This window comes from Telopea speciosissima, chromosome 4, assembly GCF_018873765.1.
Source record: "Telopea speciosissima isolate NSW1024214 ecotype Mountain lineage chromosome 4, Tspe_v1, whole genome shotgun sequence".
NCBI classification, from domain to species: Eukaryota; Viridiplantae; Streptophyta; class Magnoliopsida; order Proteales; family Proteaceae; genus Telopea; species Telopea speciosissima.
Window position 1 is genome coordinate 68275319 of NC_057919.1, and position 27305 is coordinate 68302623.

The 27305-nt window shown below is 39.4% G+C and overlaps 1 protein-coding gene, 1 non-coding gene and 1 pseudogene across 6 annotated transcripts; 2 read left to right on the plus strand and 1 right to left on the minus strand.

The window, feature by feature from the left end:
* Window positions 1-1967: 1967 nt before the first annotated feature.
* Window positions 1968-24717, minus strand: LOC122658047 (pre-mRNA-splicing factor 38-like). Of its 5 annotated transcripts, none has more exons than XM_043852913.1 (7): window positions 24371-24717; window positions 23360-23481; window positions 23111-23201; window positions 21434-21563; window positions 21282-21352; window positions 19128-19554; window positions 1968-1980 (listed from the first exon to the last, which is right to left on the minus strand). In XM_043852913.1, the coding sequence occupies exons 1-6, from the start codon at window positions 24658-24660 to the stop codon at window positions 19149-19151; spliced, it is 1110 nt and encodes a 369-aa protein (XP_043708848.1). In that variant the 5' UTR covers window positions 24661-24717; the 3' UTR covers window positions 1968-1980; window positions 19128-19148. The 5 variants fall into 5 exon arrangements, with proteins under 5 accessions (XP_043708848.1, XP_043708847.1, XP_043708844.1 ...); XM_043852912.1 differs by lacking the exon at window positions 1968-1980 and adding an exon at window positions 9791-9801; XM_043852909.1 differs by lacking the exon at window positions 1968-1980 and adding an exon at window positions 18870-19072 and having other exon boundaries at window positions 19143-19554.
* On the plus strand, window positions 7926-14506 carry LOC122658046 (annotated as a pseudogene).
* Window positions 17870-18066, plus strand: LOC122660632. Its single transcript, XR_006332740.1, has one exon. It is a non-coding gene; the product is annotated as a U2 spliceosomal RNA (small nuclear RNA).
* Window positions 24718-27305: the final 2588 nt, after the last annotated feature.

The window sequence follows — 27305 nt, forward strand, 5'->3', positions numbered from 1 at the left end:
GCGGCAGAAAGACATGGTCACATGAGACAAAAAAAAAATCACACAGGGCTTAACATTCAATAATGCTATTTACATTCACAGCAGATAGTATAACTTACAGGAGCGAGAGGAGGAGAAAGGGGCAAAGAATGGAAGAGGAACAGAGCTTGTCCGCCACTCCACCGCTGCAATTAACCTTGAACGGAGACGGAGAATAGGAAGGGAGCAGGGGCTAGGGGGTATTGAACCTTATATGAAGTCTCGCCGGCCTGAGTGGAGACGGAGACGAAGCAGGTGATCGAGCAGCACTGCAGCAGACGGCTAGGGTTCGAAAGAGTGAAGAGAAGACCAGAGCTTTTTTCCCCTTTTTGCGAACTGAAGGGGTTTTGCGTGTTTTCTCACTGTACCTCTAGGTTTTTTTTTTTTTAAACATATTATACGCGTTTAATACGTATTTATACGGATATAAAACAGCAATACTCAAAAAACGTGTTTTTTAGCAAATATACGGATATACACGACATAATACGTTTTTTTAAAGTAAACGTTCGGATACGCATTTAATATGCGTATAATATGCGAACTTACCTCTGCCTCGCCCTAGTCCTATAGTCCATTTTGATGATTTTGGGAAATAGAGATGATGAAGATTTTTCAGTGGTTCAAGCAGGAATCAAACCATGGTAGATCTGAAAGGAGGCTCTCACTTGGAGAGTACAAACGAGTCGTTTCGTGGTCCAAGTACTTGGTCTCCTCTGGTGCAGAGATAAAAGGAGAGGGTGAAGAAGAGTGGACTGCTGATTTGTCTCAGCTGTTCATCAGGAGTAAATTTGCTTCTGGGCGCCACAGCCATATCTATCGTGGGATATATAGGCAGAGAGACGTGGCCATCAAGCTCATAAGCCAGCCTGAGGAAGACAAGAAGTTGGTTGTGCTGTTAGAGAAGCAATTTACTTCAGAGGTTGCATTGCTCCTTCGTCTAAGGCACCCTAATATCATCTTTGTAAGCTCTCTGTTCTTGAATCTCTTCCCCTGTATTGCGTTGCTCCTTCGTCTCCGGCACCCCTAAAATTTGCTCATTCTTACTTGGAGGAGACGGACAGGGAAGCCCAACTCATCTTCCCTTTTTTCAAACCCTAAACGATTTGGGGAAGATGAGTTGCAACGGCATTTTTGTAAAGGATTATAGTGAGGAAGTTGAATAATATCTTGTGACTACTATATCTCGGCTGTTATCGAACAATTCCTCGAGTGCAGAGTGCAGATGCAATGGATCAAGTGCTAAAAAGAAAAATTTATAGAATCTCTCGACATCTAACCACCAAAAGAAAAGAAGATTGAGTCACAGTTATGTTCTATAATCCGAAAGGAAATGGGTAGGCGAAAAATCTCTTCGAATACGATAGCGAGGAATTTGAATTTGTGGATTATAGAAGAGAAGGTGGGTTTGAGAAGGGACTGGAGAGGCTTAAGAAGGGAAACCTTTCAAGAGAGAAGCAGAAGAGAGTGAAGAAGTTTTCAGTCGGTGAATTAAGGGGAGATGAAAGAGCTCGTTGAAGGTCGTCTCTTTTTTTGGTGGGAAAGCTTGAGGTGGAATTGCCATGAAAGAAACAGAGAGCTCGAATTCAGGTAGTAGTCTGGCACAAATTGCAGTTCAATTCGATTACACCGGTGATGGGCATGGTTCGATTATGGAATAAATAAAAAATAAAGATCAAATTTATCGATAGATAATAATAATTTGTCTAGGCATACTGGAGTGCTTTTGGGGTTTTGTAGAGGAAAGGCATAAAAAAAACATGTTTTGAAAGAGTCGAAGAGGAAGAAGAAGAAGAAGAGAGGAGAGTTTAATCTAAGTTGCAGGTTTTTTCTTGCATCGGCACCGGGAGTGATGTGAAGCCCAAAAGCAAAGCGGATTCCAATTGCAATTGCTTGCACCTCTTTCCCTTGTTCTCCAATGCATTGCTCGACTGGACTGGCAAAGATTGAGTCTCCGGTGAACTTTTGCTTGAGATTGAGTTGCAGGTGTGAGGAAGAGTATGCATTTGGGGTTTTTAGTTGCAAGGGTAAAATCGTAAATTAACACTAGTCAAGGTAATTTAAAATTTTAAATTTATTTAACTAGCTGACATCATCACTTATCCGCATAAAACTAACATTAGTGACTAATTTGTCATTTTGGGGTCTAAATCAGGAGGTGATTTGAGTTTTTTTTTAAATCAGGGGGTGATCTGAGTTTCGATTGAAAATCAGGAGGTATCATGTAATTTACCAATGTTTTTAATAATAATAAATTATTCATTTTCCACCAGTTTACACTTTACATGGAAACGGTCCGAGCGTTTTAAAAAAAAAATGTTATGAATTGGTTATGTATGGTTAATGGGTTTGGGGTGTAATTTGAAAGGCCAACCCATTACAGTCTTAAGAAAAGTTGGTTTGTTAGATGATTTTTGGGTTTTTTTATTTTCAGTTTCAGTTTCAAACCCTAAAGTATTTGGGGAAGATGAGGATAATTTGGTCATTTTTGTCTTTAATTTTGATGGGTTTTTATCAAAAGGATATTTTAATCATTAGATTCTCTGAAACTAACGTCTAACGTCCCAATCTAATGGATTGGACCAAAATGCTACAATGTTTTGGAAGTAGGGGAGAATTTACAATTAGAAAAGTTATGGAGGGCATTTGGACAATGGGCATTTGTCAAAAACCCTAAAAATATAAATCGATAGATTCCCTTTGCCCTAAACCCCTAACCCCCAAAATCCCTAATCCACCTATCGACCTTGCCCTTCTAGTTCATAGTACAAACCCAAGCATTGAAGGCAGATCACTTGGAGTTGGATTTTGGAACCCTAGCCTTATCCCCTTCTTCTCTGGCTCCATTCCCAGATGATTTCAGTGGCGGCCGGTGACTGACGCTCCAAATTGTTGAACTCCATCGACGATTGCAATGGCGGGAAGGCGACTCACTGCTCCTCTTCTCTGGCGAGCACTTGCTGCAGTGCCCCCGCTTTCTTCTCCGTCTCCATCAAGTCAATCAGGGGCTTAGTTAGTAAGTTCGCGTATTGTATACATATTAAACACGTATCCGAACGTTTACTTCAAAAAAATGTATTATGCCATATATATCCGTATATTTGTTAAAAAAACACGTTTTTTGAGTGTTGCCGTTTTATACCCGTATTAAATGCGTATAATATGTTAAAAAAAAAAATAATAATAAAGGTAAAGTGAGAAAACACGCAAAACCCCTTCAGTTCGCAAAAAGGGCAGAAAGCTCTAGCCTTCTCTTCACTCTTCGAACCCTAGCTGTCTGCTGCAGTGCTGCTCGATCACCTGCTTCGTCTCCATCTCCATTCAGGCCGGCGAGACTTCATATAAGGTTCAATACCCCCTAGCCCCTGCTCCCTTCCTATTGTCCGTCTCCGTTCAAGGTTAATTGCAGCGGTGGAGTGGCGGACAAGCTCTGTTCCTCTTCCATTCTTTGCCCCTTTCTCCTCCTCTCGCTCCTGTAAGTTATACTATCTGCTGTGAATGTAAATAGCATTATTGAATTTTAAGCCCTTTGTGATTTATTTTTTGGTCTCATGTGACCATGTCTTTCTGCCGCTTCTTATTTCTTTACTCCTCAACCCCCCTCTTTTTTCTCTTGGTTCCATTGTTGTGTTAGTCAATATAACATCTTTTGTATTTTTCAATTCGAAACCCAGATGTGAATTAATGAAAGAACCCAAGTTCTGATCATCATTTCAAACCAAATAAGTTCTTCAATCTTAAAACAGCTTTCCGTTTTGGAAGTATTTGAAGCTTAAGTAATGGGAATAGGTGGTGGTGGCCTGAGTGTTTTGACTAATTTTTAATCAATTATACTCAAATCAAGCACCATTGCTTTAGAGATTTGGAAATGGCAATTGCAGATTTGAAGATTTATATAGAACAAATAACCCTGCTAAGCTATGCTACAGAACAAAGATTCTAAAAGAACCACCCACTTTAACCCAGAATAAAGGTGTACTTGCATTGGTTCGATTTGCCTTTTTTTTTTTTTTTTTTTAAAGTACATTGAATGTTAATCTGAAGATTTAAGCGTAGCTCTCTGATTAAGGCTGTAATTAGTGGAAGTAACACAAGCTGAGAACAGAGAATGATAAAAAATTCTGGTTCCCCAATGCTTCAATTATCTTGGAGATACGACGATCGTTTCTGATTTTGGTTAAAGATTCTAAAAGGACCACACACTAAAATCATTGTGTATATGCTATTATTTTGTTTATTAAGTGGTGAATGTCTGGTACATAGTGAATATATGCCTGTATTTTTACTTATAGAGTGGTCGTATTAAATGCGTATCGTATTATTGCCGTATGCGTTTTATTACGCCGGATTTTTTAAAAGTATTATTGCCGTCAAGTCCATTTAATTTTCGTATGTATCCGTTCCCGAACTTACTAACTAAGATCAGGGCTTCTCTCCTGTAAGTTTTTTCTCAGATGTGCATCTCTCTCTCACAGATATACCAAGTGTGCTTTTCTGGGGAGGGGGCATTTTGTCGACCCCAAATCCAAGAAAGAACATACCAAATTATCATGAACGTTCTGAAAAAAATTTGAAATTTCTGTGTGATCGTAATTTTCAACACCTAGAACAATATATGTAATTTGTTGGGGGCTTAATGGAGGATGTAACGCCATTCTGCCACAGCCAGAGAGAAAAAAAAGAAGTAAGAAGAGAGGGAAAGAAAACACGGAGTCACCATTTGAAAACTTAAATTTTGGAATTAGGTGGTGGAATAAAAACTAATTTTAAAAACTATAATTTTGTAATTAGAGAAAAGTCAGAGATGTTTAAGTAGCAGGGGGATTTAGGCCTCGGATAGGGCCCAAGTTATGGTCGAATGTTAGTCCATAGGGTACCTTTTGAATCCCAAAATAGTGACAGGATCTGATTAACAGATTTGCCTAAACCCGCAAAGCTCTGTTGCTGAAACTAGGACACAGACCAGGGGAACAAGGGAACCACAAGTCTTAAATCATAGAAAACATGGTTTATCTATCAATAACAGGAACAAAACCAATGATATCAAACCAGCTCAAAACCAGAGATTAAACATTCAGTAACAACACTCGATGGATAGGGGTAACAGTACCTATTTTGCGCAGAAAAACAGAGTATAAACAGCAAGAAAAATCCCAGGTTTACCACCCTTCGATTCAAATCAGATTCCCTCTGTCTGTAATGGTTTCTCACCCCAGATTCTCTCAGCTATGTATAGCAAACTTCTTCTTCAATTTATTTATTTTTTATTTTTTTGATGAGATAATATTATGATATTTGGATATGTTAAATGATAATCTTATGAGATATAATAGGGTTTCTTTTTTATAAAGTCATTGTCTATATGCTATTATTTTGTTTATTAAGTGGTGAGTGTCTGTTATATAGTAAATATATGCCCGTGTTTTTGCTTATAGAGCGGCCGTATTAAACACCTACCGTATCATTGCCGTACGCGTTTCATTATGCTGGATTTTTAAAAAGTATTATTGCCGTCTGATCCGTTTAATTCCCGTACGTATCCGTATCCGTTTGATTGCCGTTCCCAAACTTACTAACTAAGCTCAACACTAGATGGTTAAAAAGCGTATAAAATGCCATCCCATTTTTTTTACGTTTAAAAATGCGTTTTGCCGAACTGAGTTCAAATGAACGGCAAAAAACGGATTCGTTTGGCTCAATCATTTTAAAAGTGTTCCCGATTTTTTGAAAGGACAAAAACGGACCTTTGAATTTCAAACATAGCCCTAGAGTATATTTCCCTTTTTTTCTATTGGCTTCCAAACATAGCCCTAGAGTATATTTCTCTTTTTTTCTATTGGCTTCCAAACATAGCCCTAGAGTCTGAGAAGAGAACCTGTGAACGAGTTGGAGGCTTGGAGCGAGCAGAGTTGCGAGAGTTTGTTTGAGTCTTCGAAGCCGCGGGCCGCTTCGCTCTTCCCTTTCGACAATGTTCAGCCAGGCCTCAGACCTTGCAGCAGCAACACCTACGAGGTAAACTCTCTCTATCTCCATCTGCTAGCCTGTGGAAACAGGTTTAATCACGTCCAAGTTCCAACTTCCATCCCCTGCTGCTTGTGAATAAGAGCGGCCGGCATTTAGCACTTCACTCTTCCTTGTCCAGCTCTTGTTTGAGCTCTGGAGTAGAGGATTTCTACCAGACACCCTGAACTCCGAAGTCTGTACATGTGTTGGTTTTTGGAATGAAGACAGTGCCAAGGAGCTGCCGAGTGGGCACTAAATGGATTGTTGCGTATTTGGCATTTTGACTTTTGCCCTAAAGTCTAATCCCCCTGAACATTGGCATAGCATTAGTGCATTACTGTGGTTCAGTTATCCTTTGTGGTGTGTGAGACTGAACATTGGCACAGCATGATTGTGGTTCCCCAAGAAGAGTAATGCATATCCCCAACCCTTGCAAGAATGGAGGATCAAATGGATTTAATCTTATTAAACAAAGAGTTGTTATGGGCCTCCCAAATGGCTGGGCATATTGATGAGAAATCAACACTTGAATCATTCTATTCGTTTCGAGTTCTGACAAGCAAGGTAGAAGCAAACCCAAATAGCTCAAACAAACTCACAATGTAAGAAAGATATTACCCATTGTTTCCTATCAGACTAGACACAGGACAAGTATCATCCTTCTCATTGACAGAATTTGGGGATGATCTCACCAGAGTTGCTCCCATCATGCATTATCTATCAATCAAATACCATCCAAACAAATAAGTTGTTTAGATTGTTAGGATCATTGAAGACGATCCGAATTTTGGATGTGAATCCAAATGGTGTCCTAATATTTGGAAATGCTGTTTAAACTACAGTTGAATAACAAAGAGGGTAAGGAGTAGTTGTTTGCTTCAATCCAAAAAACCAAACTTTTATCTTTGATTTGGTTGAACTTCTATTGATCTTACAAAGTTTTGTTTTGTCTAGTTTTCAAAGTGAACCTATGATAAAATTTAAACTACAAACAAGGTAGTGATTTCAGGCACTGGATTAGATGGTGATTATGAAACTTAAAACTAAAATGCATTCAGTTGGTCATTTTTCTGATTTGGATATTACAGTAATCCACATTATCTGAATAATTAGTGTTATCCATGTCGTATTTGTTTGCTACATTCAGTTATTAATCCAATGATTTACAATTCTCCGTCAACCATATTGGTTTAATTTGATTAATAAGGATAAGGTTAAACAATATGATCACCCACATCATGCCCTCACCCAAAAATTAGAATAGTATACCCTCAAATAATTCTCCAATTGATGTGTATATTGCCGTTTTTTAGTCCCGTACTTGAAATATCTAAACATCTAAAACACGTACCGTCCGTTTTCTTTTTTTTTTTTCTTTCCCATTCTCAAAATGTTTGACCATTTTTTACCGTTCCGTTTTGTTTTTAAGCTGTTTGAAACACGCAGTCCCAAACAAAGTTTTTTTGCCGTTCCTGTTTTAACTAACTATGGTCTCAACTAGATTCTACCGTTGGTGTTCTATCATCTCTGGTTTTTCTTATTGATTGGATTGTCACATGGGAATCTACTTAGCTCTGATGCCTACTAATATTTGTCGTAGCTCTACGATTTGTTTGTAGTTCTGAATCTAAAAAGTGGAAGCTTTGAGCTTTCGATTACATTTCCAACCTTCTTGGTTTATGATGTTGTTTCCATTTCATCTTTCCCCCACCCATATGTTCAGAAACCATTAAAACTCGACTGAAACTAACTCTTGCCTCTCCTACTCAAGTTCTCAACAACACACCAGCTAGGCGAATAGGCCTTTTCTCTCTCACGGCAATGTTTAATTTAAAGTCTTGAGTTCCTCTTTGTATGAAGCGCGCGGCATGCCAATGCTTGGTAGTCAGAAGGCCGATAATCTGAATCTTTGACATTGAAGTGTTGTTGATGCTTTATCTTCTCAAAAGATAGATTAGGGGAACCGAAGTAGAAGGAAAATGCCGCAGATATTGGATTTGGAAGCAGAAGGAGATTCTCTCGATGACTTCAGTTCTCTCCAAATCGAAGAACAAGATCAAGAACAGGAACCAGATGACGACGATGAGGAAGATGAAGATGAAGAAGAGCAAGAGCCTGTAACTTTAGGTTTCGTTGAGAAGCCTAAAGGTCCTTATTCCCTTCTCCGTCAACTATTTCCAAGCAAGGCTGGAGGAGTGCCCGTATGTTTTTAACGCTTGATTTCCTCTTTTTGCTGTTACTTATAAATGCTTTTTGATAATGGACGGATAGGTTCTCTTTGTGTTGATTAATATCCTCTTTTCCATGTCTGCAGGCTTGGTTAGACCCCCTTGATTTGCCATCAGAGAAATCTCATGTCTGCGGCATCTGCGGAGACCCTTTACAGTTTGTCCTTCAGGTGTCGTTTTGCATCTGACATTTATTTTCTCTACTTGCAAAAATCTGCTTTCTTCTTCCACTTCATCATTTTATCATTTCAAAAGTGATACTTTCTTCCACTGCTTTATGATATTTGAAGGAACTGTCACTTTATGAATGCTAATTATTGTTATCTCTGGTTAGTTTCTTGTGTATGTTCATAGCTGAGTGATTTACAACTCCTAGGGATTTGATTCGTCCATGTTTCTCCATGAATTACAAAAAAATTATAATATAAAGAATCAACAAAATTTGAATGGTTGTGCTGCTAGGTATATGCTCCAATTGTCGAGAAGGAATCGACATTCCATCGGACTATATTTGTGTTCATGTGCCCATCAATGGCATGCCTTCTCCAAGACCAGCACGAGCAATGGAAACGTGCACCAGATAAGCCAGCACGAAGGTGTTGTTTGAAAAACCGTTTTCTTTTGGAGCATATTTGTTTATTCTTCCTTTAAATTGCAAGGTGTTCCTAACACTGAAAATGGTTTCTAAAGTGTGAAGGTTTTCCGTTGCCAGTTGTATCACTCAAATCCTATTTACTCAAGTGATCCTCCAAGACATGATGGGACTGACAAACCATCTACAGTTGGAGGTACTCTTTCTATTTTATTTTTTGAGAAGGCTCTGATGCTTTTTGTTGAACCTTTACGTAACTTCTAATTGTACTTCACTACTTCGTAATACTCAGTATGAACTGAAAATTGAATTAGGATCATCATTTTCATTCTCAGGGTTCTCCATAGACCATAAGGGCAATCATTATGTTTATAATTTAAAAGTGGGTACTAGATAGATTCTGGTTGCTGGCTACTGTTTGAGTTTGTACAAGCTGTTAGTATGCCTGAAGCAGACAAGTAAATGAATCTACATATATGGAGCCACAGAGCCACAGACTTATAGTTACAAGCTATTCTCTCATAGGTGCTACTAAGGTAAGCGTAGTAGGCATAGGTGGGTTGTTTGGGAATAGTGATGGGAGGGTGCATTTACTTTTTCCTTAGCTTTCTGATAAATGGTATAATTTTCTTGCAAAAAACTTCTTCTCCACCCCCTCTCAAATTAAAACCCTTGTGTGTGTGTGTGTGTGTGTGTGTGATAATTAAATATATATATATATATATATATAGTTATAGTTATATAGTTATTTATCACCCAATGCACAGAGTGGCAAGAAACCCCAATATGAAGAGAATTACAAATGAAGAGCAAGCTAAAACTATAAGAAATATTCAGAAGGACCTCCAGAACTGGTATAATCTATAATTTGATCCTTTTCTTTTATCTTTCCTAAACATAACAAAGTTCTAATGATTAGGAGTCTAGCAGTAGAATGACAGAAAAAAAGGTTTAAAGGTCCTTTTAGTAGCTTTATACTTTGGTTGTTTGGCATAGAGATGCAATGATTATTTTCTTTGCAGCATCCAGCACACCACTGCATGAACCATATGCCAATTTTCTAATCCTGAATTACCGATTGCATGTAGATCTGCAATTTTTCGTTGCAGCTCAAAATCTCAAACTTCTGATGGTGAACTTACTTTGGTAAAATCGAATCACATTGTAAAATTCAAAGGTGATTGTTTGAATTGAATCATAAAACTAATTCTGTATACTATTTTTTTTAATAAAAAAACACAAAAGTATTTTAAAAATTCACAATAGTGAATGATCATTATCCATTTAATTCCATATCTATTTTTACCGACCAAGCGTATAATAAACATTTTCTGTGTGCCAATAACATAATAAGATGCATGTATTTAAGTATGCACCATTGAGCATCCATAGGTCATCACAAACTCACATACCACAACTATACAGTGTCATCTAGAACCAGCAATCCCGCCCATTTGCAGCCAAAACTCCATAGAGGTTTTGTTTTCTGGTAGTGAAAGTACCTTGAGCATGAGAAATCAGTACGATAGGTTAAGGTGGATTCTTGATTATGACACCTGTAATAGTTTTATACAAGCTGGCAAGGAAACCAGTAATAGCTTATAGGCTCTGTTCTGCATTCCACCCTCCTTGCCCCTTTGTATTTGGTACTCATTCTTCATTTTTAGGTACATTTTAACATTTTTTTATGATTACTGGTAGAAAAATTAAAAAAGGGGAAAAAGAAGTAAGTAAGTTCAAAGGAAAGACTGAAGGGGGTTTATCTTGGATGGGTTTTCGCCTTTTTTCTTCCTTGCCTGTGAATCATGGATTCAGTTTGAAATTTTCTAGTGATTACTTAGCTTTAATATGTCTAAGGGTGCAATAATTGAATAGCCTGGAGCAGGTTTAGGTTGGATGTACTGTGACATGTCATGTGTCTGACTCATGCCATATTAGATGCAGAAGTTTATGAAAGAATACATAATACATATGCGTATCTAAAACTAGTTTGCATCCTTCAAAATTTTGCCAGTAATCTCATTTCTTCAGTGATGTCTTGTTTTAGCTGCACTTTGTTGTTGGTGTCGTACATGGAAGGGAGACAAGGTCTGTAGCAGTTGCAAGAGTGCACGTTATTGCTCAGAGAAACATCAGGTAATTAGCAGTTATAATTTTCAAATGCTGGCTTGTAACTTGGATCAACATCATGAAAATTTGATGTTCTTCCTTTGTTGCAGATGATGCATTGGCGCTCAGGTCATAAAGCTGACTGTCAACGAATATTCATCTCTTCTCAATCCTCTAACTCTAGCATTTATGGCAGCAGAACTAAATTGGAAGAGATAGAAAAAGGTTGCTAATATACGAGTAAACCTGGTTAATTTGGTGAAATGCCCTCAAATATTTTAGTGCACCCCATTCTATGCATGTGACACATGCTTATAAACCTCAAACCTTCGTTAGGATGGGCCAAGGTATGATGGTTGTATCACACTAATAATTCAATCTGCACTTGATCTTAGTACTTGGATTTGTAGAGAGAAGAGTTGTGATTGGTGAGGTATGAGGTTCAACCTTTTGTGCTTACAACTATATGATAGTTAATAGTTTTAAGTGGCCCATCAAGTTGGTATCTAAAATTTAAACACGCGATTCATCAGCACAAGTACGATGCATAGATCATGAATCCTTGAATATGTTGTGCTGTATTCCCAGTACTTCCAATATTTGTACATAGGTTCACCAGTTGTGAATTTTGTTCAATACAGTTGCCAACAAAGCTCTTTGGCCTGAATACGAAATCATAAGCGAGGATGAAGACTCATTTAATGCGGAGGCATCTGAAGGCAATGACTACTCAAAATCAGTGGTTTCCACTGGCCGGATGAATCAATGAAGTCACTGTTAGATACTTTTGAGGTATGCTTGGGGTTACATTGCACAGCTGATCTTTGCTTGTGGTTCCATCTAGTTGGATTCTTCATGGTTGTTTCTTTTTGTGGGTGCTAGGGAAATGATGACCAGAAATGCTGGGCTTCTTTCCAAGAGCGCATCGCGAAAGCTCCCGAGCAAGTAATGAGGTGAGTACTTCTGAACTGTAGAAAAATGAGTATGTTCATCTCTGGTTTTCTCCAAATTGCTGTGCACTTCTGTTTTTATCCTCATCACCATCAACGGTTTAGTTTTCAGGAATTTGATCATTCTTGTAGTGCAAGTAATGGATCTTTACTTTCATGAGATGTTGATAAATCTTCTTTCATTTGATAAGTTTCGAGGGTTTGTCGCATGGTGTATGGCAAACAATAGTTATCAAGCGGGAAGGCGACCACGGCGTTTTAGATGGTCAAAAATCAAGGCGACACCGCCATGGTGGTAAGGCGCCTGCTTAGGCGCCCAAGGAGCCTGGATGCCATGGCATCGTCTTGATAACTATGGGTAAACATACTCGGGTGAACCAACTCAGTTTTGGTGGTATATATAATGGGAAAATTACGGATACCATCCCTGTAAGTTTGCCTAAATTCGAGAAAAACCCGAAACTTCGCACACATGACTCGTACACCCCTTCAGTTTTTTTCCGTACCCCTTTAGCCTGACACAGTTAGAAGTGCAATTCAAAAGACAATTTTACCCTCTTCAAACAAAATAATTCAAATCCTCAACCCTCAATACAAAAGCTTCACTCTTACCCTCCCACTTCTTCTTCTTCACAAAATACCACAGCTCCATCCTCTGCAACTCCCTCAACCTACTGACGAAGGAACACTACAACTCCCTCATCCATCGCATCTCCTCCTCCTCCTCCTCCTCCTCCTCAGTATCTCCCCCACCTACACATGCAACACCACCCCCTTCCCTCCTCCCACTTCCGCCTTCCCTGCAATTCCCGAGCCCAGCCCCATCTGAAACCCTTGCGTAGAACGAAGAAGGGAGAATAAAATTTAAAAAAAATCTCGGGAACTGGTTTCTTCTTCTTAGTTCTTGCCGTTTGTGCTCAGAGTTCCTGAATCTGTTAGCTGGAATGCCGAGAAATCTCTAGTATAGAATTTAGCAGATCCTTGAAGCGGTGAGTTTTGGTATTTCAAATCCTCAGCAAGCGTTTGAAACATTGGAGCAGCAGAATTTGGATGCACAATTTGAATAGCTGCTGAAAATGTAGAGCATAATATGCGTTGGGGGGGGGGGGGGTTTATATCAGAGTGGGGTGGTGGGTTGGGAGGATTCGATGAGGCGGGAGTTCTTGTTTCAATCTCTGATTCTCGAACGGCATGGATCCTGTCCTGAGCTGCGAAGGTGCTGCTGAAACGATGGCAACATCTCCAACGAACGTGAACCTGTGACCGCCTCCCCATCCAAACCAGGAACTGTAACCCCCACTGCCAAGCCCCCTGCAATTGACTGCTTACGATTAGCAAGTACGGTGGCTCAACTTCTGCCCTGGACCTTCCTTCCCTCTCCAAAGATACCACCACCGCAACCAATGATAACAACAACATTGGTGTCTCATGACCGTTGATTCAACCAGCGGTGACAAGTGCAAGGGGAAGCTCGTACAGAGAAAAAGGGTTCCAGTGGTGGCCGTCCTTGGAGAAGACGATTAGAGTTTGGGGAGGACGAAGACACCTCTTGTGGTTCTTATGAGTAAATGACATATTTGTCATTTCCTCATGTAATAGAGCTATGACGTACTCACTTAATAGTCTCCTACTAACGGACTGTTAAGTTTGTAGTTTTTAGTAAATAGGAAGGGGTGTATGAGTCGTGTGTGAAGTTTCAAGTTTTTCTCGATTTTAGGCAAACTACAGGGATGGTACGCGTAATTTTCCCATATATAATTGATTGCCAGCCTTGTTCAGCAATTACACTCTGGATCTGTTTCTTTTATTAAATTGTACAACCTTAATAATAACACCTTATGTATTGATAGCATTTAAACTTAGTGGGTCTTTGATTTGCATCATCGAATTATTGCAGGTATTGTAGGGATGCAAATGCTAAACCATTGTGGCCCATGTCAAGTGGCCGCCCATCAAAGGCAGATATCCCTAAATGCAACCACTGTGATGGCCCTCGACATTTTGAATTCCAGGTTTAGAGATCCTTCATTCACTGTCTTGATTTTTGTGATACAATCTCGCATTGGTGGTTCACATCTAATCTACATGAATGTCTATATTATTTTTGCATTCATAGTTGAGCTCAATGGTTCAGCTGGTTTATCTGTCTGCACAAATTTACTTGCTCCATTGGATCTCTCTTCCATGTTCTGTCATGGTGATGACAATCTGCCATGCTGGTATTTGCAGATCTTGCCCCAGCTGCTGTACTACTTTGGAGTGAAGAATGATCCAGACTCTCTTGATTGGGCAACCATTGTTATTTACACATGTACAGCCTCTTGTGAAGCTAGAATGGGGTACAAAGAGGAATTTGCGTGGGTTCAGCTACATTCTCCTTCTGCTGGGATATCCTGATGGGTTCTCTCTTTGTTTGAAATAGGTTCATGGTGGAAAGTTTTTGCTGCTTTATGGTAATAGTTGTAGCTTTGCTACCAAATGTGGCGGAGTTTGTGATCCGACTGTTTGTCCAACCAAGCTTTTCAAACTTAATAGCAGTCTCTTAACAAACCGGACCAATTCAGAAAAACCAGAACACCCTCTTCTTTGGTCTGGTCCCCACTAAAGAATGCCCTTCAAAAGCCAAAAAAAAAAAATTTGGGTGGTTTTTTTATTGGTGTCCAGTTTTTTTGCGTACTGTTTCGTTTGATTCGGTGAATATTATTTATTTATTTATTATTTTCCTCTAGTTAATTGCGATTCTTCTGGTGTAAAACGGTTTGAGTTAGAACTGCTCGACTTTTTGGTTTACCCTCCTGTCCGATTTTTAAACTATGATATTCCAAAGCTTATGAGGTCCCAGGAATGTTTCACCACCTTCTACGGTTTTTTTCCCTATACAAAACAATATGAAACAATACTAGAAGTGCTCCCTTCTTTGATGAAGCATATCTAAAAGTGATTCACAGTCAGTCCAGATGGTAATTCAAGTGAGTTCTAATTGTTTGATTTTTTGAAGGCCTTCGAGCAATCTTCTCGTCTCAGATTCCTGTGTATTTTCTGCTCATTCAAAATTAAGTGTTGCATTGGAGATACTTAGGAGAAACTGTAATATTAATTATCGATGTTCAACCTGCTTTTCATGGAGGGTGAGCCCATTGTGACCACTGGTTCGGGTCTGGAAACAGCCTTTCCATGAAGCGGGAGTAAGGCTGCGCACATTATGACCCTCGTTAGACTCTGTAGTGGCGAGAGCCTTATGCACTGGGTACACCTGGTCCAACCTGCTTTTCATGATGAATTGGAGAAACTGTCATGTAGATTATGATATTGGAGGTTTCTGGAAATTTTTTATTATTCTTCCCATGAGAGAAAATGGATTAAGGAGACACCTGAATTAGATTGAGGTACTTTACCTATGTAATTCAGATCTTTTACCCAATTGTTAATATTTGGGAGGATCTAATTGGGATTAGGTGACCTAGTAGAGGTAGTTTTCGTGGACTGCCAGTGAGGATCCACGAAGTTCTGTTCTCAATCGGTCAATCCTAAGATCCCAACAGCCCAAAATTCTTTTAGAAAACTGACAGGAAAGAAACATATGTCGGAACGTATATATAAATCACCAGTGGATAGATAATGATTAAGCTTACTTTTAATCGCTAAACCATTGTTTAAGAGCTTCCACAAAAATATTTTGAATTTCGCTGGGACTTATATTTTCAAACAAAAGACTACAAAATATGCGCTGAGCATTAGAGTCAGTCGAATCCCTCTCACTGTTGGAACAAGAATTCCTGTTGGCTAAATATTTTGCCGCAGCTTTAGTAGTGAGCAACCCATTTTTTGTACAAGTATAGATAAAGAAAATGGTTAAATTGCCTAAACATACCCGTTACATAACATACCCGTTACATAATGACCTTCCATAGAGCTCACACTACGCCCCCTCCCCCACCCTCCCTCCGAGTCGTTTATTCCTCCAATTCATTGTTCCCTCCAATTCCTCATATGGGGGTGGAAATGACCACCCTATCCCATGCCCGAAAATATTGTCCAAGATGGGATCCACTCCCCCCTATTAGAGGAATTGGAGGAATTGGAGGTGCCCGCGAATTGGAGGTAATAATTATTCCCCTCCTCTCCCCCTCCGCCTCCCCCTCCCCTTTTTTTTTTGGCTGTGAAGAAAAAAATGTCTTGTTTTATTTCAGACAAAGGTTCACTAGATGCGACACCCACGTAGTTAGCTGGATGGTGCACATAGTTATGTCACATGGCACATTGACTAGGGTTGGAATTTGATGGACAAGTAATCCTCAACGTCTCTCAATTTTTTTCTTTGGTAGAGTCCAAGGTCTTTATTGTTATTTTATTAATTTCCTTGCATGGGAGCATGCCGCTTGCCCACCCGCAACAACCAATGCGGAGCATGTGGAAGCAGGAGGGCAGTCATTCGCTTTTCATGAGGTTTGAGGAGGTCATTTTGCCCCCTATGTGTCTCAGTACAGGGCGCACACTCCCAGGCAGAGTTCTTCCCCCCCCCCCTCCCCCTCCCCCTCCCCCTCCCCTCGCCTTTTTTTTAATTTAATGTAACCCAAGGTTTTTATTGACTTGGTAACTTTCAATTCAAATGAAGTTGGCAAGTGTGCCAAAATGAAGAATTTTTAAGAGGACGTAAATTTTCAGTTCAAATTCAAATGGAGAAGAACTCTTAAAAAGACTTTGTTTGCGTGCCCCTCCCCCCCAACAAAAAAAAAACCCATGGATATTCTTGGCAAAAGGATCCGTGCACAGTCTTGTCCCCCTCTCACTTAGCAACATGGATCATCTGCATGTACCAACAAGTGAACGTACATGTGAGAGCAAATCACCTGTCCCATTTTTGCCATTTACAAAATTACAAGGGGAGGAGGGGGTTTTATGAAAACAAAATTAAAACGTGATTGGCTCTCACATGTTGGGACGTGCAGAGGAACCGAACTCCTCAATTGGGGCTATCTAAATGACAATCTCCTATTTATGCCTCGTAACTCCCTCCCTCATGTGGCTTGCATGAAAACCTTCCTTGAAACTCTCTTTTTTTTTTTATTGGAGAATACAATCAACTTTTTTTCTGAAACTCTTTTATCTGATCAAGAAATTGAATTAAGAGGATACTTAACTAGTTAAGGAGGAAGTTTTCATCCACGGCCGTGTAAGCATGCACGGTTGTGTCCCCTCTCACAAAGAGTTGCAAAAGTCATAAACCCCACCCATTAATTAATACCTTGAAACTCCCATCCTCTCACATACACAGCCGTGTATGAAAACTTTCCCAACTAGTTAGTAGAAGGTACTGATAGTCTGATACTGATTCTCCAACTTTTCCTCAAGAAACTAAACTCACCTTTTACCCCAGTTTCTGATACAAGGTAAATGTAGAGCTCGGAGAAAAGCAAAGACTGCACATGGGTGCTATACTTAGGTAGTTGGTCCTTTTCTGGATTGGGCTCCTCTCCTTGGAGAGCATCACCCAATGAGTGTCCGATGAGACATCCAACGATTGGGCTGTGCCGAACACATCCCGATGACTGACTGATTGGGATGCCGACCAAGGAGAGCAGCCGAATCCTGCTTTTCTTCCCTTAGATTCTCATTTGTAGCCACCCAAAAGGTACATAATTGACTGGTCTTTTTGTTTAGCTAATCTCCCAGCTGGAGTACACAGTTTGGACTGATAGAGATCCGACCATGAAGGATATCATTCTTCAATAGAAAATGGATCACATTGCAAAGCCCATAGGTGAGTTTGAGTTGTTCATCTTCCATATCAAGAACTTCATAAGTTTAACCCTTCTGTGAGGAAGCATGTGAGTGAGTGAAACAAAGAAATATAAAGAAGTTCTGATTAAATATGCTTCAGCTGTGGTGAATAGTCCCACATCGCCTGAGGATGTGAGAAGGTGACCCGATGTAACCTATAAAAAAGAAATGCAAACTCCAAACAATTCATACCTTTCTCGGCCTTTTGGCTAAGATCAAGTGTAGTATCTGTTCTTATCAGTTTAATATCTGATACGTGGGTCATCGACCCACATGATATTAAATTAATTTTTCTACGGGGAGTTGCCCACAACGGTAGCTTGCTACCGGGGTCCTCGACCGTCGCCAATGCGTTGCACTACTGCATGGGCCTGGCGAACCTCACAAATTCCCGAGTTAAAAGTTTTCAGTTAGACCATTTACAGCCGTTCGATTGAAACCAGCGCCTTTACTTCTCCCAAATTCTTTTTGTTTCGCAAACAACTGTTAGCTCAACTTCTACCAAATTCTTTTTGTTTCGCAAACAACTGTTAGAGGTCAAGGGATTGATTCTCTTGGATTGCATATTATGCCAACAAAAAGGCACCTTTCTCCCTCTCCCCCCAAGTTGTAGATTGTGGGTTTATCTTAGCCTTCCCCTTAGTTTATGGTTGCCAGGAGGTCAAGGGATTTATTTCAGCTACTTTCTTTATCCCAAGTAAACATCCCCTTTTTGTTACAAAAAGGTTTGAATCTTTTGATTTTAGTTGCCCAAAATGAAAGGCCATTCAAATATTTAAAAAAAGATAAAATTTCCCTCCACCCTCTAATTCATTTTTTTGATAATGCACCCTCTTATTCATCAGGAGGGTATTTTTGAACATACAAAAATTTTAAGAAGTATTTGTGAACCCTAGGATGGTGGGTGAACTGTTTAGGAAAAAGAACTCAATTCGGGAGTATGGACCTATGCTAACACTCCCTTGAGTCTTTCTCTCTCCTCTCCATATGAGGAAAGATAGAAACATGGGAGTGTTGGTGTAGGCCACACTCAAAACAACTTCCCTTGAAAAAAATTTGTAAACACAAATTGAAAAGCAATTATAAATGTCCAAACAATAAGCATACATCTTTGATCCACAGCAACACCGAGACGACGTTTCATTCCCCCCATTGAGCCGAAATCAATTACCATCCAATAGTGTAATCACACTCCATCAGCTAGACACTATGATAAGAGTCAATGATTCTACACCTGGAAAATAGCAAATATTCTACATTTGAGAACAGAGAGGCAGACCAGGTGGCTTTTGGAAGGAAGCAGATGAATGACAAGATTGGCCTTCCACATTTGCTTTGGGTCTAACCATCTTCAACTGCTAGTAGTCTACTGGCATGTTAAAAGGCCCATAGTGATGCTTGAATCCATAAACTTCGTAGTGTTAAAAGGCCCACAGTTTTGGCAACCATAAACTTCGCATAAAGCTCTCACGGCCTCAATGGCTTCAACCCAAGTGATGCTCGAATCCTGTTTTGTTCAGCAATCTCCGGATCTGGATGATCAGTCCCATCATCCTTCTTTTCCTTCTTCTCCTTTTTCTTCCTTGACTCCTCTCTGGCAGTCCCGTCCTCATCTGTGCGCCTCCGAGGACTGACACTGCTGCGGTGCCTCTTGCGGTGCTCTCCACCTTCACGGTCACCACGATCTTTCCGGTCCCTACTCCTGCTCCGACTCCTTGAGCGACTCCTCCTCCTCCTCCTTTCCCTTTCTCGTTCCCTGTCACGTCCATAGTCTTTTTCATCTCGGATGCGGTAACGGTCCCTGTCCCGCTCCCTATCCCTGTCTCTATCCCTATCACGTCCCCTTCCACGATCCCTGTCATAGTCCCGGTCCCTGACAAATCAAATGTGACTTTGAGAATATATCATGTTCCAGAATCAAAATTCTTGGTGCAGAAACGTTTAAACTGAAAATAAGTTCCAAGGCACGGGCATCTATGACCAAGGATAATAATACAGTAAGATTTACGCTTCAGAGCATGCTGACAATAAGCCTGGCTTTCCCAATTTCATGTACACGGAGAATGCATCATAACAATTGCCTAAAATTCCAAAACAATATGAATACAGTAATGCAGTAATGTGTGACCCATCATACTTCTCACTGCACACTACCAGTGCAGAGAAACCTGGCAGAGTCATTGCAAATTATTGTAGGAAGCTTTTCATCTACTAAAGGCTTAAAATACCCCAGCAGCCATATAGAACTTTATAGAAATATAAATAAAAAAGAGCAGCAAAATCAGCTTCCAATATGTTCTGTTAGGAACCTCTCACAGAGTACAGGTCCATTCTAGCCTAATGTGGACAGAGAATAACTCAACCAAGGAAGTATTTAAAATTATAGGCTTCAGAGCAGGCTGACAATAAGCCCGAATTTCCCAAATCCCAATTTCATGTACATGGAGAAGGCATCATAAAAACTGCCTCAAATTCCAAAACACTATGACTACAGTAATGCAGTGATATGTGACCCATCATACTTCTCACTGCACACTACCAGTGCAGAGAAACCTGGCAGAGTCTTTGCAAATTAATGTAGGAAGCTTTTCATCTACTAAGGGCTTAAGATGCCCTAGCAGCCATATAGAACTCTTTAAAATATAAATAAAAAAGAGCAGCAAAATCAGCTTCCAATATGTTCGTTCTGTTAGGAACCTCCCAGAGAGTACAGGTCCATTCTAGCCTAATGTGGACAGACTAACCCAACCAAGGAAGTATATTTCAAATTTTAGGTTTCAGAGCATGCCGACAATAAGCCCGGCTTTCCCAAATCCCAATTTCATGTACATGGAAGGCATCATAAAAATCGCCTCAAATTCCAAAACACTATGACTACAGTAATGCAGTGATGTGTGACCCATCATACTTCTCACTGCACACTACCAGTGCAGAGAAACCTGGCAGAGTCTTTGCAAATTATTGTAGGAAGCTTTTCATCTACTAAGGGCTTAAAATGCCCTAGCAGCCATATAGAACTCTTTAAAATATAAATAAAAAAGAGCACCAAAATCAGCTTCCAATATGTTCTGTTAGGAACCTCTCAGATAGTAGAGGTCTGTTCCAGCCTAATGTGGACAAAGACTAACCCAACCAAGGAAGTATATTTCAAATTTTAGGGTTTGATGAAAGTAAATATCATAATATCCAACCATTTACAAATAACCGAATACCCAATGTGAAAGAAAACTTCCAGGTCCGGCGTTACTCAAAGCACTGCAATAAGCTAATGTATGGGGTTCATAGTTGTCATGGCGTCTAGGCAAACCAAGACAGTCAAGGGAGTCAAAAAACTAAGGTGACACCAACAAGGCGCCTGGGTGTCATGCACCTGGATGCCTTGACAACTATGCTGGAGTTTAAATTTTTATAATAGTGAGTAAGACATATCTATTAAAAGATTTCAAATGTAAACAAAATGCAGTTCAAAATGAAAAAAGGACAAAAAGTACAGCACACATCGTAAATTATAAATAGTGTTCTTTCGCTTGTGCAAATAAACTGGACTTCACATGGAAGAGCGAGTAGGGGTGCAGGTGGGGGTCTTGGAGGGTAGCTTACCTGTGTCTGTGACTGTCGCGCTTTCTATCCCTGTCTCTTTCTCTACCAGGGCTTCGGCTACGATAATAGTCCTATCACATAGTACCTAGTGTAAGAAATGGCCCATAACTGCACAGAATTGAGACTTTGGAACAAAACAAAGGAACTCTAACCTTTTCATGAGACCCATTTTCCAATCCAGCCATAATTTGGTCTTCCTCTTCTTTTTCCTCCTCTTCTTCAAAATCATCTTCCAAAGCACTTCTTCTGGGCTCCAATGTTCCATTGGATTCCAGAGTCCACCTATTGGAGAAGAACTCACCAGTTAAACTACGAATTCAAGAGGCTGGCCTAAGCTCAATAAAAGCAAAACAAGAGGTATATAAAATAATTTCCAACATCAAACAACAAAATAGATAGAAGGGAGTCAATAATCCAAATTATGAAATAGATATTCATCAACAATAATGCATCTGTCAAACAGTCATTTTAAATGATAAATATACTATATACTATAGCTAACTGCTAGTAAGCAATACATTACTTAGAATAAGTACGAAGAAGCACCAATGTAAGACCCCTGGAGGAATAAGCTAGCCATGCCACTCTCAATTTCATTTGTGGCATTTCCATCAACGTCTCTTCATTAGTAGGGGGGGAAATCCACACGAATAGGATTTTTTGAGGAACGTATCCAGAGAGAATTGGATTTGGTTAGACAATGTGTGGTTGGTGTCAAGGCTCGGATTTTTAGCAAGGTATGGAATGTATTCTCAAATATTCAATATGATTCCACAAGATCCATTTTCGTTCAATTAAGGGATTCTAGCCAATTGAAAGGATCTTCTGATCAATCCAGATATGCCCTGCAATTTGTATTTGAATTCCTTTTCTATCTACTTGTTCAGTTAATTCAATAGCCTTTTTTCTATTTTTTAATTGTCCAGCTATATATTCTGCAAGAATATTAGGTTGTCCATAAGGTCTTGCAATTCTTGTGATTATTCTGACTTCCCCAGAGCGTCCGGTAGCACAGCCCAGGCAGTGACGGGTTCTAGTTTTTAGTTTGAAAGAAGGAAAAAAAAAGAAGAAGAACATTGTGCAGCTGGTTGGATCCAGCCTATTCTTGAAATAAACTTGCATACACTCCATTTCCGAAAAAGATCTATACACCAAGCATTACACAACAGCGAGCAAAATGGAAGCACTTCCTAAACCGTGAAAACGGGGTTGGGGGAGAGCAATACAAGCATCGTGCTGCTAGGTGACGCGGTTAAAAATGAGCACTCATTTCAAACCAGAAAAATATCTGTTAATCACAATAAGTTCTTCCCAACAGTCCAGAAATGAACTTTACATCAATAACGACACCACTTGGGGCTTAGGCACACTGGACAGAGAGAAGAACCTTAGCTTGAAAAAATACGTTTCAAACACCCAAGCCCGTTCATGGATACAGGAGCCCAATTTACATGTAAGTTTTGGGTACCAAGTAGATGGGAGATATACAGCACATTAACTACTGGAAAACCCAACCACTTTCTCATTGTTCCATTTACACTCGAGACTAGGGAAGAATTGCAATCCATATTAAGCAATTCAATTGTAGCTAAAACAAAAAGTATGATAGACCATTTTGAGACAAACACATGAATTGAAGAGTCAACTACAAAAAATTATTTTAAATATGATGAAGTGAAATTTCAATGACAAAAAAGATAACTAAGGCTGAGAAAGAAAACAAATTCTTAAATCACTTCCAAGGAAAACAATAGATAAAGCAGATATTGAAGAATGTTAAACAATATATAATTAAAGCAAATAGCAATTATCAGATTAACAAAGGTCACCTTTTCTTGATTCGTGGGAGAGCGATGTCACAGGAATAATCTTTTGTCAGGAGTTCATCAATAAGCTCATCCACATGAGTCAGACTAAAACCTGAGCCAACAAAAGAAAATATACATGGCAACAATATAAAATACTAAAAGTTTATGCACAAATCAAAGGGGAATACAAAATACCATCTGATCGCAAATATTGCAATAAGGAAAATTTATGGAAAAATTCCAAAAAACTATATTGGCAGTTCAACTTACGTCCATCTACTAACTTTTGTCTCAGTTTGCGATAGTCATTGTATAGAGGCTCCAGATACTGGTATACATCAGTGTCTGTTCCAGTGAGGCGCAAATAAAATGCACCAAGTACACGAACGTATCTGCAAGTCAATTACAGTACATCAGACAAAAATCATAAAATATTAAGAGACAAAAGAATCATAGCTGTTAAGGTGCTTAGGTATTGCCTAAGCGACCAAGGCACCCTTCCAGCAACAGGTGCCTAGGCAACACCTTGACGCCTTTATATTTTTGCTATTCCAATGCCTAGGATCGCCTAAACACTCTGACAACTTTGAGAAGAATGAAAAAGAAGAACAATGAACCAGACATCCACACAAAAGATAGTAAATTCATCAGGAATAAAGAAAATTAGGCACAGAAAAAGCGTGAGATAGACAATGTAAAAAAAGCAACAATTATTTGCAGTAAACCATGTCCAACACAATCCATTAGAACTAAATATAAATGTGAACCTTTAGCTTCAGATTTCCCGACCTTAGATGGAAAGATTTTAGTTTTCCACTATCTATATGAACTCAAATTCCTTCAGATGTGGCTTAGATGCTAACCAGTTGGAGTATTAGAGAGAGGGGTTAGTTGGCCGGGGCATGTAGGTTTAGGGGAAGTAGGTTTCCATCTCTATGTCTTGGTAGTGAATTGGCGCCTCTGATCATCTGACACAATTTGATGAAGTGGTGACACACTTCAGAGAGGATACTCAACACAGAAATAATTTACTCCAAATAGCAGTAGACGCAATTGCTGGTGAATAGACAACTTTTGATTACATGATAATTATCGGAAAGAAAATTATTCATTATTTCATATTCATTTGGTAGTCAGGGAAAAAAACGAAGTTCCTCTGAATCGAAAAGTTGCATGTTCAAATTAAAATCCAAAACCTTCTCGAAACCCTAACAAAATGAGAAGCCAGACTTAACCGAAAAACCAAATGCCTATGGTTTATTTCCACCAAGATGAACTTACTTGTAATCCTCGTTCTTGATGAATTCGACAACGATGTCCTTCTCGGGCTGAATCTGAAGCATCTTCATGACAAGGCACATGAAAGGCGTTGGCTTGCGGTTGCCACCATAGGTACCGCCAAGGTGGTCTAGCTCCATGGCCTTATCGACAAGCGTTTCAGCAGTGAGTCCAAAGCATTGTTCCTTCCAGTAGGTGTGCTGGTAGATCTTCGACCTCAGTATCTTCTCCACCAGGTTCTGAGGGTTTGTCCCTCGGATGCTCTTCGCTGCAGGGTCCGTTCGATTTGCCATTGCTGGGAACTCGTAACCCTAAACGGAACTTCAACCTTATTCAGAATTGCAGAATTGCAAATACGATTTCTATAATTTCAGGGGAAGGGATCCTCAGATATTTCCTTCGATCCTCAGATGATCAGACGATTTTTTCCCTTCGATTTCCATCTTTTTTTCCTTCTGACTTGCTTCTTACGAAGTGGGGAGGGGTTTGCAAGAAACGGCGCAGGGTCAAGGCTTACCCAATAATAGTGGTGTTAGTTTGGCCCTGACGGCCCAAGCCCGCCCTCAGCCCGAACAGGACCTGGTCTGAGATAGGCCTGAGGGCATGTCAGGGTTGAGCCGGATCAGAGTTGAGGCCTCAGGTTGAGTCCAGTCCGGCTCAGTCCAACCATGTCTTCTCCTATTTATTTTTCATGTTTTTCTTCTTCTTCTTTATGTTCTTTATTTTTCTTCCACCTTTTCCTGATATTTCTTTTTATTTTTATTTCTCCTTTTTCCTTATTTTTTCTTCTTTTTTCTTCTTCTCCCCAACCTAGCCCAGCCCTTGTATCACCTTTTGCCCTCCCCATGATCAGGGCCAATCAGGGTCAGTTCGGTGCAACCTTGAGGGTAGGTTAGGGTTGGAATTTCAGGGTTGGGCCTAGGCCTAGCTAAGGGAACTCAAGGTTGGGTTGGGGTTTTAAAAAATTCAGCCCAACCTTAATAAGTTAAGGAACAACAATAAAACAGGTACTGATACGTACCGTAATTAAATGGGTTAGACGACAATAATAATTTTTTAAAAATGTATCGTAATAAAATGCATACAGTATTTCATCAAACACAATATAATATCCCCCATTACATCTCATAAGATTATTATTTAACATATCAAAATATCAATAACAGTATTTCATCAAACATAAAAAGCTTGTAAGGTGGAATTTCCTGAGGGTGTGGTGGTAATTTTGGGCACCCTTGTCTCTAGGCGCAAGGGTAGTGCACTGCACGTGCCCAGGTAGTGTTCTTTCTTCCCTTTTAATAATATAAAAAACTTAAAGTGAGTGTATCATATGTTTAATATGGGTATTATACACATATAATATGATATCCGGAAGAAAGAAAAAACGTTTTTAACTATATAAGTGCATATGTACGCTTTTAACTACGCTTTTTTCATTGAAATGTTTGGATAAGCGTATAATACACATATTTATCAACTAATTCATGGAAGGCCGAAGGGAAAGAGATAGGGTTCTACGGGATTTTGGGGTTTTAGATTTGGGAAAATTTGAGATTTCGTTCGTTGAGCGTATTAAAAAATGTATACATGTTTAAAACGAAAATATTCATTGGCTGCGTTTAAAAAGTTAATAAACGATGACGGTATTTTAAACGCGTTTTTGCTAATTACGATAACACGATCAAATGAAGAGCAAAGCTACCAAAGCATCAAAGGATCCTTTATATTAAAGGTTGTACCCAGTGCACAAGGCTTATGTGTTTAGCAGGGTCTGGGGAAGGTCAAATGTACGCAGTCTTACCCCTGTTTCCAGGACTTGAACCTGTGACCAAGCGTTCAACAAGTGAACACTTGACCAACGTGCCAAGCACGACCTTCCAAAAGATTCCTTTATGTTATACCGGAAAAAAAAAAGGATCCTTTATGGTTCATGGTTGCTTTTTAAGGCCCAATGGCTCAGCATTAAAGAACGGTTGGGCCGCTGGGGTTTGGCTTTTTCAAGCAGTAATAGCCAATAAAATTGGAATCTTTTTATTTTTCCCTAAAAGATATTGAATTTATGTAGATAGGAGTTTTGATTTTGTAGATGCAAAGTCGTGATGTAGTCTCCACACTCAGGAGGACAACCGTATCTCTCCAGCAATGGATTGAAATATCCAAATGCATTGAAATAAAGGTCTATTAATTGGTTGAAATAATTTTAAAAATTAGAACCCTAGAATTAGGGGGAAAAGGATATAGGTCAAGTTAAAATCTTTGGTATCCAAATCTCTCCATTGCCACATGTCACATGATATACTAGTTGAGAATCTAATTTTAGCTATAGATGGTCCATCCTTCCCGACTTATGTATCAAGTTTGAGTTCATTTTAACTTTGTCAAACCTTGATAAACTAATTTTAGCTATACATGGCCCATCCTTCCCGACTTATGTGTCAAGTTTGAATTCATTTTAACTTTGTCAAACCTTGATAAAGGGTTTAAAATAAATGAAAAAAAGGAAAAATATTACACCACATCCTCATTTGAAAGTAAACAAACGCGTTTTATGTTTTTTGCAACAAACATGAATTTTAATATTCACTTAAAATATTATTAACAGGTAGAATAGTCGAGCTGGAGAGGGGAGAAACCATGAGAAGATTATGGGAATGGACAACATGCCGTATTTTATTTGTTCAATTAGTATTAGATTATCAACAAGCTGTTTGAACTAGTATGAATCCTTTTGGTACCATTTTACGGCAATAGAAACCTTAAACCTTTATACTTTAGTATGTAGTGTTCTTTATTTTTTTAGGCAAAAAAATCCGTAGTGTTCGTCCGAAACTGCATACCCCCACCCAAAACATTGTTGCACCCCTTTTTAAATGTCCTAAATACCCCTATTTGACAAAGTTTCCTATTCTTCCTTCCTCCTTCGCCCGAAACTGCACAC